The sequence below is a fragment of the Sipha flava genome, unplaced genomic scaffold, assembly GCF_003268045.1.
Source record: "Sipha flava isolate LNK unplaced genomic scaffold, YSA_version1 101_pilon_pilon, whole genome shotgun sequence".
In the NCBI taxonomy this organism is placed as follows: Eukaryota; Metazoa; Arthropoda; class Insecta; order Hemiptera; family Aphididae; genus Sipha; species Sipha flava.
This window is the reverse complement of record NW_020271715.1, coordinates 443,937-457,208: the sequence shown is the minus strand read 5'-3', so window position 1 is coordinate 457,208 and position 13,272 is coordinate 443,937. Positions and strand designations below refer to the sequence as shown.

Sequence of the window (13,272 nt, the reverse complement as noted above, 5' to 3'; positions counted from 1 at the left end):
AAAACACAAAACAAAACATCACAATTAATAATAATAAAAACATAATAATTTAAAATAATACTCATCAATATGTAACTAAAAATAGACAATTGAAAAACAAAAATAAAACAATAAAGTAAAAGAATATTAAACAATAAATATTTTAAATGTTTCAAATACTGACTAGGGATCTTTTATGCTCTTTAGACTAAAGTTTTAAATTATTACACATTTAAAATCTAAACATGGTAAATATTGGTAACAAGAATATGATTTCATAGATTGTGCTTCTTAAAAAATTACAAAAAAATAAATTAAAAGTAAACAATAATCATGAAATTAATTTAGGAGAAATCACGAAGACTGTAGATGTGTAGTAAATAAGTAGATAAGTAAAGCGATTATTAAATTATTTTTAGTTTAACTATAACATAAAAATAATAAGAGCTGACACCATTAAGAAAACATAATTTAAGTTAAGTACAAGCTGTTATACATAGATGCTTCTAACTCCGGGAAACATACCCTGAACTCCGCACGAAAAATGAAATATCAGTTAGAGCTTAGTACATATAATTTATATATATATATATATATATATATATAAACAAAAAATACATACATGGATATTAGTATTCTGTCACAAACTTTTGGCAAGCCAATTTAACATTGTATATTAAATAGGTATATAATGGGACAAAATATGTTTTTAAATAAACCTAATAAAATGCTATTATCTAATATCTTAAACTGTTTAAGTCTATTATTATAATTATATTAATTATTATTGTATATTATGTAGAAAATTTACAATGTGAATTCTACAAAAAAAAAATACCACTTAATACATTATAGCATTGCACTCAACATGAAAATAAAAATAAATAAATAAATACATACATGTGTATAAAGAAAAGCAAAATGAAATACAAATTGAATAGTTCCTAGTGATTTACAAATAAAACAACATTAAAAATTATGCAATCATATAACAAGTTAAAAAAAAAAACTTTTTCAATGTCTATACAAAATTAACAATTATTACTCACATTTGTTTAAAAGAAAATTTGTATTTTAACTAAACATAAATAAATATTAAATAATATAAATGTAATTTCACTTCAAAAATTTTATAATTTTACATAATAGATTTACTTATTCAAAACATTAGAATCATTATTTTTATGAAAAAGATTACAACCGTAAGAAAATAAAGAACCATAAAAATTGGAGATTTATCATGTAGCTTCACTAGGAACTATCCAGTTCCAAAAACAAAAAACAAATATGATTAACAATAATAATTACTGTACAGTAATTAATATCAGACAAGCTCTTCAAAATTTATGAACAGATAATAAAAGCAATAAAATCGGACACCTATTGTTCAAATAGCAATTCAATACAAAAGGCACCGATTTTTAAACATAAAATAATACATATGACGAGAAAAATTCTTTACGTATACACTTAAATTATTATTGGCTTAACAAAAATTGTTCTATTATTTTAATAGTTGATTCAACCATCTTTGATTATTTTTAATAAATAAAAAGGTTTGAGAAAACTTAGGCAGTGGTGTACGCAGAGGTCAGAATATACTATATAATAATATGATATAAGTAACAACTAGTAATATTTTTATTTAATTAATTTATTATTATTATTATATATATATATATATATATATATATATATAATTTTTTTTACAAATAACTATATTTCAATTATCTATAATGTCTCTAAAGTCCCAATTTGTCAAAATCTAACAACAAATAAGGATCGAAAGATTATATTAATTCAGATATTGAAAACAAGTTAACAAAAAAACACAATCAATATAAAAAAAATTGTATCTTATCTAAGGTAGAGCAAGATTTTTATATTGTATAAATATACCTAAATATATTTATAAGGATGTAATGTAATTATAATTTATAGTATCCTCTTTTCTACCAGTCATTAAGTTCAATATGATGTAGATATTCACACAGTGATGTAATAACAATAATTTCTGACCCTTGATTAAAGCGATTTCCTGCGAACGCCACTGGCTAAACAAAGCCGTCCTAGTAAAATCTACTAAATCATAATAATATTGATACAAGCAGAATTTCTCAAATACAGTTTGGTCCTCCTATTTTAATATTAATTGTGTACTGAGGTTGCGAAAACAAAATATATAAATGTATCTAAATAAAATAGATAATATGCATACCTTAAAACTCGGCAAACTCTTTGGCGCATTTTTCTGTTGAAGAGATTCTCAATGCTTCTTCTTCATATTCATCGAAATTGCTGGTATCCCCGGGCCCTTTGCACCTGGGAATAAATGGAGCTTCGATTTTCTTTTGGAACACGGCGATCCAGTCTGTTGATGCAAACCACTTATGTCCTTTAATATCGTTGACACCATTCTTCAGGTTACCAAATCGTTTGGTTAGGTCCACTTGTAGCAAGTTCCTTAATAGGTCTTTAAGGTCAGAACCAAAGTGTGATGGAAAACGTACTTTACCCGAAACAATTTTCTCGTATATCTGTATAGGTTGGTCAGCAAAAAATGGTGGATATCCAGCAGCCATCTCGTATACTAGAACTCCAAGAGCCCACCAATCAACAGCTTTATTGTATCCTTTGCTTAATATGATTTCAGGTGCTAAATACTCAGGTGTACCACATAAGGTCCATGTTCGTCCTTTGACACGTTTTGCAAAACCAAAATCAGTCACTTTCAAATAGCCCTGCGAATCGATCAGCAAGTTTTCTGGCTTGAGATCTCTGTAGATAAGGTCAAGATAGTGTAAGTACTCGAACGCTAGCACTATTTGAGCCGCGTAAAAACGCGAATGTGGCTCACTGAATCGGCCAACCTTTCGTAGGTGAGAAAACATTTCACCACCCGGCACATATTCAAGCACCATGTATAAATTGGAATTGTCCTTGAAGTGATATTTCAAACTGACGAGGAACGGGAAACTGATTGCTTGTAATATTCTCTTTTCATTTAATGTATGTTCTACTTGTTTCAATTTCACTACTTTCTGTTTATCAAGTATTTTCATCGCATAATACTCCTTAGAAGCCTTGTGTTGTACTATCATCACACGGCCAAACGAACCTGTACCTAATGTTTTAATACGGTCAAAGTCCTCGAGGGCTGCTGTGTTGGTAGGATTCTTTTTCCACTTCTCCTCGAAGTCCTCTTTGGCCTGATCGAGGAATTCTTTAACGCTCTCGGCAGAATCGCCTTTCTTGTTCGCCGTCGCAGCGTTGCCCATTACTTTGGCTTTTTTACCTTCCACGGCTTCCAACGAACGAGTTGTCATCAACTAATGTCGTTTAGCTGATCGCGTGCTCCACTCCCGATACTAAACGTCCGCTACACAGTCAATGCAACGTTTTAAAAAACAGTCTATAAAATAATATTATACCAGGCTAATCAAGCCTATATTTCATCACGGGCTTACCTCAGAGTAGGACGAGGCTGGTTCGGCGGTATGACGGCGATATTCGCAAACGCTTGGCCACTATCATAGTTGATTAATTAACGGCTACGACAATCGGTAATGGGGATTAAGATCACGAAAATACATAAACAAAAAATGGTCAATAGAAAAAAAATTGATAGGAAAATAATTTTTCCCCTATTTTTTTTTTTTGCCCCGACCAAAATTCTCAAAATGGCCGATCGACCAGCTGCGGGCCAAACGTGGAGGAAACGGACCCGGTCCGGGAAGAAAAAATTACACGTAGCGCCGCCAACGACGGTCCGGGCGCTCCGTGTAACGCCGCCGCCGCCGCCTCCGCCACACGAAGTATCGCTCAACTCTTGCCGCCGACAAACCGACCGAAAACCACCGCCGCCGCCGGTCAACTTGTAACACAACAATGGCGGTTAGCACCCGATCTCTCCTTCTCGTTACCGACGCGCACCAGCAGTTCACAGATTATTCGACATTATAAACGTATAGAACATCGAAAAGTTGTTCAAACTATAGACAGTTCGACGGTGAAAACAATAAAAAACCAGCAATTCGCCGAAAACAGTACCCCGACCGGTCAACAGATGAACACGTCCCGCGGAAATACGAAACAGAACGACGTCGTCACCGTTCTCCGCCGCACGCGTACACGACTCCATAATGGACATCATTGTTCGTACGTTCATTATTCGAGGCGCGTCCATTCCCCCCTCCCCCACCGGCTTTTTATAACAAGAATAAGAACGCGCCATCAATCTCTTTTTTTCACTCTTTCTCTGCCGAAACGCCTTTACGCTTTTGTATTCTCCTAAAACACAACTCGTGTAATCATTATCGGCCGTACCACTTGACGGTGGTTTCACGATTTTTGACTTCTTCATCGTTCTCACCCGTTCAACAAAACCAACATAGCATTTTCTTTCGTTTCGCTTATACAAACGTTACAATATTTCGTTTGCCGCCACGACTCGACGTTTTCGAGTGAACATTTTAATAAAAAATGGAACTATAGAAGTTCCGTTTTTCGTATAATCTCCATCAACCAGTATTTCAAGTATATGCATGGACTTACAACTCTACGTACATGAACCCACAGGTTCAAAAACGTCTCAAACGAATCATCGCTATGCAGTACCTTCCAATACATATGTATATAAGCATCAAGAAATTAACTTTCAGCATCAAATTGTACGAGATTACGAATAACCAAAAACGGACAGCCATAGCTGGCCACCAATTTTAAGAACGAAAGTATATATACAGTAAACAGAAAGAACAGTAAATCTGCAACTAAAGGCGCTTGTATAACTGAATGCGAGTACAGAGAGAATATTGATCCAACCACTTAATAATAAACGGATCATAATTAATGTGACCAAGATAAATTACCAAAAAACCCGTGTAATTAACATTAAATTTCCAAAACTTATGAATTTAAAACCAATTTGTTAATTAACAATTAGTTCAATTTAATTGCATTAACCATTAAGTGAAATAATATAAATATAATGAGTACAATAACAATTTTTAATAAGGCACAATTCATGATTTCAATTGCCAAGAAATATACTTCCATATACAAATGTATTCAAAGATTAAATGATTAAAAGTTACATTAAAAAGAAAATGTATTTAACATAAGTCATTCAAGTTAATAAAATGCATAACTCTTGAGATCATCTAATAAGTAATCACACAATAATAACAATTAAAATAACACAGATAGAACAAGTTTGAGTGGACTATAAAAACAATACAAATAAATAAATATAACAAACTACGTTATAAGACAGATCCATGGACGAAGTTTGAATTGTATATACAATATGTTCATTTTTTAATACAATGGCTTATTGATGAAAATAATAAATAGAAAATAATGAACAAACCGAATCTAAAGCCTTTTTCAAGTTTAATCAATTCAAAATTACACGATTTTATTGTAATCTAGACAAAAATATTAGTCATCATAACCCTGAGGTAATTTTATTGACAAAAAACTTGTTACTCATTACACCTGTATTGTCTAAAGAAAAAAATCATATAACAATTTTTCAAATTTGACTACTAACACATAGGCATATTTGATCCAACATACGGATCATTATATTGTAATATTTAATACATTTGTAGTGTTATCTTCAATGTTTTTTTAACAAATAAATTATAAGAATAAAATAATATTACTGAATACTTCAGAAAATAAACATTAATTGTGGGTTGAAATAGGAATTAAGAGTATTCTAATCAATCATAAATGCATGTGTAAATTCTAGACAATTTATTAAATAAAAGATACAGTACAGTACATTTTTTGGCCGTGCAAGATACACAGCTTTTAGTATTTTAGTATTACCAAAACAGAACTTTGAAAAATACTTTTAAATAATTATAAAATTACACCAATATTATATAATGGAAAAATTTAATGAAATTGTGTACACAAGGGTAAAAAAAATCAAATAGGATGTCACAGATAATTAATACTAGAAATTGCATTATCCTAAATAGGTTTTTTGTAATTACAACCATAGTTTAGAAATTCATTTGACTTTGAACTTAAAGATAAATTGTTTATTTAAAGTAGAATATAATACAAAAAAAAAACCTTACTAATGGGACCACAACAGGTATTTCTAATTTCAAGCTACTTACATTGTAGTTGTGAGAAATATTGGGTTTTCAACATTAAAATTAAAAAGAAACCATCCCTTGACTAAAAACTAGACTTTTGCATAATATAATTTTACCATATCCTATAGTAAAAAGATATAAAATAAAAATTAAAAATTGACCAAATAATTAAGTTCATTAAGACGTAAAAAAAAAACCATTAACTTAAAATTACATTTAAAATTAATTAATTCAAAGTGCCGCAGAGTTTTCGAGTTTTGAGAAAAGGAAACATTTTGTACGTCGTTTTGTAATAATTTGGAGTAGATTTACAAAATGAACATGGAAATGTATAACTCATGTATCAAAAAAATCTACTTCAAAGTCAAAATGGTAGTTGTCATTATAACAAAAGGGAGGGCAGGGTCTAGAATAATTTAATGTCATGGACATTTGTTTACGCTTCGACAAACTGGGGCTCAGCAGTAGCTGGATCTTCTTCGGCCTCTTCTAATTTGGCCTTCTTTTCACTGTTTTCTTCAGTCTCAACTGCAGCTTCTGAAGCACCAGATTTCCTTTTGCATCCTTTTTGGCAACTTTCTGTTTCTTCTTCATCATCTAACATTAAAAATGTATTAAATATTGCCCTTAATATAATATAGTCATTGAAACAAACCTTTAGAGTCCCCATTCTGTTCTTTTTCAACTACATCGTCATCTTCTTCCTCTTCTTCAGAAGCACCATTTTCTTTAACTTCCTCGTCGTCATCTTCAGTTTTGGCAGAACCATTTTCGGCAGCCTTTTCTTTAACTGGAGTTTCGACTTTCTTTGCTGGAGAATCTGGTACTTTCTTTTCTTTTGCTGGAGAGTCTGTTACTTTCTTCTCTGGGGTGGTGACGGTCTCACTAAAAAATTCAGCTTTATTAATAACCTATTACATCTTAAGCCAAATATTAAACATTAAGGCTGTCAACTAATAATGTTCCATTAATAGATAAAAAATATACTATATACTTAAACTCAAGTTATGTAACAATAGATAATAAGATTACTCAAGAAAAAAAAAAAGCATTTACATATGTAGATTAAAAAATGATGACATAAGAATTCTAGCAGGTGGTTGACATCTTTTTAATTTGTTGGACAGGTGTTAATATAGACAGTGGATACGAGCAATTTTCAAATAAACAGGTTTGAAATGTAACAATCTTGCGCCGAACTCATCTGAACATCAATACCAATTGAATCGGAAATAAGAGTGGAAACACGAAAACTATCAAGAAGCACTACGCATAAATAATGATTTATTTTTATCTCAAAACTAATTCGATTTCTACACCGGTTAATAGCCTAATTAATTATAGAGCAATAATGATTACGACGGGCAAAGGGTCAACGGGAGTACGATGCTTTGATGACCTTTGTAATCAAGACATACGGGAATTCAATAAAAAAAAAAAAAGAATAAAAAAAAAAGATGTAAATAGGTATATGTGTACGATGTATATAATCGCATAGATACGGATTTTTTAATGATTTTTTTATTTTATATTATTATTTATTCCTGCGTCCAACAGAGGTCTCGACCCCGCGAACAATTAGCACAGCAGATAAAGAAAATCGATAAATCGCGTGCGGAGACATCATCACCATCGCTCGAAGTGCGCGCGACCGGCGTGGTGCGAAATGTGTCGCCCGACAAGGTCAAACACACGAGACCGTCGCACGGAAAAAAAGGAAAAACCGCGTCCGCGTGCCTAGGTGACCATGTGATTCCCGCACGACCGACGAGTGGCGGCCGTACGCGGCAAAAGAGCGACGCGAGACACGGTAGCGTTTCCGAAGAGTATTTTTTCATTTGAAATCTCAACCCGCAGAACACCGCTTAGGCGGTCAGAGGGTCGCAAACGTCGGAAGAACGACGTGCCGAGAGCAAAGGAGTGCAAGGGAGGTGCGCACGCGTGGACGAAACCGGCGTGAAGTAAAAAATGTTCGGTGAAAATAAAAAATAAAAATAAATAAATATATATTAACAAAACATTAATAAAAAGCGGTCTACAGCCCTAAGCCGCTTCTGCCCTCGCACCGGTGCGCGGCGGCGTCGGGGGTGAGAAGACGACGGGACCCATCGATCGTTCGCGAAAACCGATCATACGGGTAACGACGACGAAATCGAATATCAATAACGGTCGGACGACGGCACGGCCGTGGATCCGATGAACGAAACGCGACTTACCTAACAACATCAGCTACAACGTCGGCCATTGTGTTCGGTATTTTTAGCGTACGACGGCGGTGGAAGAGCGAGCGATAAGCAGACAGGAACTGAGTTGCGCGTTCGGTAACGGATTCGGGATAAATAAACCGTGAACGAGCGCGACAAAGAGACGCGGCGATTCGCGAATGAGAGGACGCGGCGGCGGCAACAATGGAGGGAATGCAACCGGACGCCGTGCGCGGCGCGCGCCCGTACTATCGACACTATCGTTTATCAAACTATCGATAGTCGTACGGGCCGCGTCCCGGGCGGTTCGTCGTAGTTCCGGCACCCCGGGACGCGAGCCGTGGTCGGCAAGGGACGGACGGACAGTCGTCCGACGTACCGGGACGTGGAAATCTACGTGCCGGCCGCTTTCCCGGGTCCCAGGGCGCGGAAATCGTACGGCCATCGATGGCGATTTCGCGGTGCCGGTCGGCGTGGGTGAAAACCGTTAAACCGGCAGGGCGCACGCGCAGTGACCTCGATCGTCGCGGCCAATCCGGCACGGCGACATCCGGCCGGTGTGACCAACCAAACCGCGCGCCCGGTAAACAACGCGGCAGTTGGCGACCCCGGTCGGCGTTAATCTAACCGCTCGGCAACGGCGCCCGCGCGTTGCCGTCGACGCGGTCCCTCCGCCCCGCTTCCGAACCTGACAACGACGCGTCGCCCTCCCGTCCAATGGTTTCGCTCGCTTTTGAAGAGGCATCCCGCATATCGAACGTGCGTTTGAACTCTTTGAACCGACCGTTTTGCCCGCCGAGAGGGAAAATATTAATAACAACATCACCGTATTATTAATAATCGAACAGCTTTTACCCGTCCATCGCCATCTGCCCCCTGGTCGACACCGCCACCGCGTCCGTCATCATACGGGCCGGACGCACCGCTTAATGAAAATATCGGAATATTATTTTTAAACGCGTCGCGCGCCGCGTCGGACCCGACGAGAAACTCGTGGAACAACACGAACGAACAATATCTCGTCTACCAAGTCAGCCATGACGTTTTTCCCGTTCGTTCCGACACGGTTTGCTGCGAACGACGGTACAGTCGACCGGTGGTCGTTCGCGCGAGAAACGACAACGGCAGGACCGCGGCCGAAATCCGGCCCCACGGGCGCCCGTTCGTCAAGAACACGCAGAAACGTCTTGGGCGCCGAAAACCGTCCTCCCCGCCCATCCGATTGCGTTTGGGAGTTTGACGCCCGTTCGCTTACTCGCGTACGTTTCTTTTCTACGGTATCCTGCGAAAATTATTTACGCGTTCACAACGCATCACGTCGCACCGAGACGAGAAGTTGGAGGTCGGCCGTGACCGACGTTAGTCAATGTATTTCGAAATGGTTGTAAGCGGACGTACTCGTTGACCGACATCGTCGAAGTCATTGTTTTCCTTTAAACCGGGGAAAGGGGAGCAACGTTGGTTTTATTCTTTTGGTTTTTCTCGCCGAAGGCCGCTAAATGTCGAAGGGGGCGGACGTGTTTACGCGTCGTAACGGCAATACTTGCGAGCGGCCACGACAAAACGCCGTGTGAAATCGTTTACGTGTTTCATAGGCGCAACAACGCGCGGTGGCGGAGGAAACGAATACCTTGCTCCCCGTGCCCACGTCCTCCCGCGCAAACATTACCCGTCCGCTGCGGCGGCGACGGCTATGTTTTATATTTTTCGATTTTCTAGCGCGCGTGACGCATGTGTACAGTTGCGTGCGGCCGCGCGCGCTTGTATTATTTGGCAGGGCAGCTGCCAGGACTCGTGCCAGATGCCGCGCGTTCGCGACCAGAAAAAATAACGATAATGATAATATTTCGTTTTCGAAGATCACAAAGGACCCATCCGGGTCTATAATCGGAAACCGTCTTCCGCGTGCGCGCGCGCCACCTGACCATGACGCCGTTCCCGGTGATCGTGCCTGACAACGGTGTATGGCGAACCGTGTTCGGACGGTCGCGCCGACTCTTGTAAAACATAATCGCTGTCTCACCAGACTTTCGATCTGAGTATTTTTTTTATTTTTTTGAAATCATGGACGTTTTTCATCCGGATCGCACGCGGCACGTGCAACATTATCGTGTTGTACCGCGCCTGTAAATACGAATAGCAAATGCTGTTCTAAATCATTACCGTCGGCCACACGATCTATAAATAGTCATTTTGCCGGGGCCGTTATGAATTTGTTAGACGTAACGGAGGCGGACGTGAAACGCTCAACCGACAGTGTAATCGGCGGATTTTCGATGGAGCAGTTGGGACGGAATTAACAGAATATTAAGCACGGGTGTCATTTTTCGTCGCAATTATATAACACTCGCTGTTCAGTGGCTATACGAATTAAGAACGATAATGGTTTTTACTTCTTTGTCAATATTACTAAAGAATTTTAATAAAAACAGTTAAAATCGTTAGTATCCTCCTAATGCTTCCCTACCGATTATTATATTAGAATAAACGCAACGCGTTCATTTTACACCACCAACCGTCGTGCCTTGTTACGTTAGCCCGTCGTACGGTTATGCTGAAAAAAACGAAAACCGTTTTTTTTTCACGTACAAATATCGAAGAACCATCTTTTCCTAACAAGCATTTTTAATACGACTCCTCCCCGTCGATCGGAATCTCCGTGCGTGCCGTCGGTTTGGCCGCGTCGCAGAATGTCGAGTCAGCCGAAAAAAAACAGAAATCGCGACGTTTTTTAGCATTAAATATATATTCGTAAATACACAGCGTTATTGTGTTTAAATATAATAATGTGTTGTTACGCACAATGGCGAGGAAATCGACAGCGGCGGCCATTGTACATCGGCACACACGATGCCGGTCAGTGACGCACGTGGAAAAGAGTGGGAGAAACGGGGTGCCGCAACCTCGGGGAACTCATTTATACAACCGCACGGGGGTGGGGGAATTTGGTCTGACAAAAATTCGGTTTCTCGGGGCACCTTTTTCTGGACCGCTCGTTTCGACCAAGTTTTCGAATCGCAATGGCACCGTGGTCGGAACGACGTGCCCATTATTTAGGAAACGAAAAACATTTGGAAAAACGTTGAAAACGAACCTAACCACGCAGCTCTCCGTCCTCGGAATAATCCCCTCCATCACCCACCCACCGTGACCGTCATCGTCGAAAATAATCGTCATCATCACGAACGAGCCGACGCGCGCGCGTACGGTTGATAGTGTACTTCGACAAATTAACCAAAACCGTATTGTCTCGCAATGGCGTAATTTTTTGTTGCCAGCCGCGATAACCTTTTTCCGGACCGTGCACAGAGACATTTTAGACGTACCGCGGTCGTGACTATGTAATCAGACCGGTCTGGTTCGTGCAATGTTCACGACGGCGACGTAGTTCACTTCGGACGGTGGGCTTGGCGTTAGTTTTTCCTCGTCCGCCTCCGACACGACCAGTTAGTGGTGGATTATAAAAGTTCTGTTGAGTAGACGCGTTCCTATCGACATTCACAAAATATTCGTAGAAGAAAATGAAACAACATCGGCGGAAAAATCCTCCACAAAGTTAATGACAGATTTGAATAAGAAAAAAAACCTAGGAGAGGAATCGTGTTGAGTTCGATAAGATCGTAATGGTATATTCATGTTTTCGAAAAGCTTCCACATTACCATGGAATAGGTTCATTGTGTTATTGTACGTGGTACATTCACTACGCGATTCGCAATATCCTTTTATTTTTCTCGTCTATACATAGTTTTATATATATATTGTTACATTATGTGCAAATTACATTACGGTACCATCGAAATGAATTGATTTTTCATCGATAACGAACACTATTCAATTACATAACGATGTGAATCGGTACTGATCGTGGTGCATAGTAAATCAGTCAATAAAAGTTTCTGAAGTCAAACTGAATGCCGTGTACGTGCTCATTGAATAATGTGCAATGTCAGAGATGATGACGAATTTTGGTAATAGTCAGACGCGATAGTGCGTCAATTTTTTCGGAAAAATAACTATTAAATAGTGTTCCGTTCGCGTTTAAACGACGATAACGGACAACGAGAAGATTGAAAACACCATTATGGTTGATGGAGGCCAACAGTTGCAAGACTCCAGACGAAATTAAAGAAGAGGTATAAATGCTTAACGTTCATCATTATGGTTATCGAGAAACACGGTTCAGCATGTCCGGCACTTTGGTTAAATTAGGCAGCGTACCAATTGTACCGCAGTCTTAACGGTTTAGTAACATCTTTGGTTTCATTCGGTAAAATCCTTGGTTGTAAAAATTATCTAGAACCATGGTTACCTCATACCCTTGTTATCACTTATTAAAGTGAAGCAACCATCTCGCCATGCAATTACTGATTACGCGTTTCCATGATCTATGAATTCAATAGTTAAACCATATTTATTGAATAATTATCTGTCCAATTCGATCTCCCATCAATCAAATCAATGGCAAACTGGTGTTAAGTAACGAGTAAGTCTAGGCTTCATATTTATTAAAATTTAATATATATTCTTGAAACTTTTTGTTCATTTAGATAATTTTTACCTAATTCTCAGACGAAGCCGATTAAATTCAATAAAACAATCATGAGCTCTGCTGATGCGTTGTTAAGTCAATGTGTTTTGAAACCAGGATTTCAAAAGAATTACAAGGTACCAGTAAATGACAAGAGCTCAAAAATTATCAAAAGAGATAAAAAGAGGCAAGAAGCTAAAACTAAAGGAAAAAATTGGTTTGATTTACCAGCTACTAAATTAACAGACAGTGTACGACATGATCTTGACTTAATCCGTATGAGATCTGCATTAGATACTAAACGTTTTTATAAAAAGAATGAAACTGAAGCTTATCCTAAATACTTTCAGATTGGTACAGTTGTAGATTCACCATATGAAGGTAAAACCGGTCGTCTTATCAATAAAGAACGGAAACGTACAATGGTTGACGAACTTTTAGCAG

The 13,272-nt window shown here is 38.1% G+C and overlaps 3 protein-coding genes across 5 annotated transcripts in view; 1 reads left to right on the top strand and 2 right to left on the bottom strand.

Moving 5' to 3' along the window:
• Positions 1–1,848: 1,848 nt before the first annotated feature.
• LOC112680299 (cAMP-dependent protein kinase catalytic subunit) lies at positions 1,849–4,089 on the bottom strand. Its single transcript, XM_025550354.1, has 2 exons — positions 3,447–4,089; positions 1,849–3,358 (listed from the first exon to the last, which is right to left on the bottom strand). Exon 2 carries the CDS (start codon positions 3,303–3,305, stop codon positions 2,199–2,201), a length of 1,107 nt encoding a protein of 368 aa, XP_025406139.1. The 5' UTR covers positions 3,306–3,358; positions 3,447–4,089; the 3' UTR covers positions 1,849–2,198.
• A 1,638-nt stretch (positions 4,090–5,727) lies between these two features.
• LOC112680295 (prothymosin alpha-like) lies at positions 5,728–8,503 on the bottom strand. Its single transcript, XM_025550340.1, has 3 exons — positions 8,312–8,503; positions 6,751–6,980; positions 5,728–6,692 (listed from the first exon to the last, which is right to left on the bottom strand). Exons 1-3 carry the CDS (start codon positions 8,338–8,340, stop codon positions 6,532–6,534), a joined length of 420 nt encoding a protein of 139 aa, XP_025406125.1. The 5' UTR covers positions 8,341–8,503; the 3' UTR covers positions 5,728–6,531.
• Positions 8,504–12,247: 3,744 nt separating this feature from the next.
• Positions 12,248–13,272, top strand: part of LOC112680614 (deoxynucleotidyltransferase terminal-interacting protein 2-like) — a 1,600-nt gene continuing 575 nt past the window's right edge. Inside the window, exons 1-2 of one of the 3 annotated variants that reach the window (XM_025550787.1) lie at positions 12,248–12,783; positions 12,848–13,268. In XM_025550787.1, the coding sequence (XP_025406572.1) occupies positions 12,900–13,268 (369 nt within the window). In that variant the 5' untranslated portion in view covers positions 12,248–12,783; positions 12,848–12,899. The remainder of the gene's footprint in view (positions 12,784–12,847; positions 13,269–13,272) is intronic. The other 2 variants (XM_025550782.1, XM_025550777.1) reach the window with 2 other exon arrangements.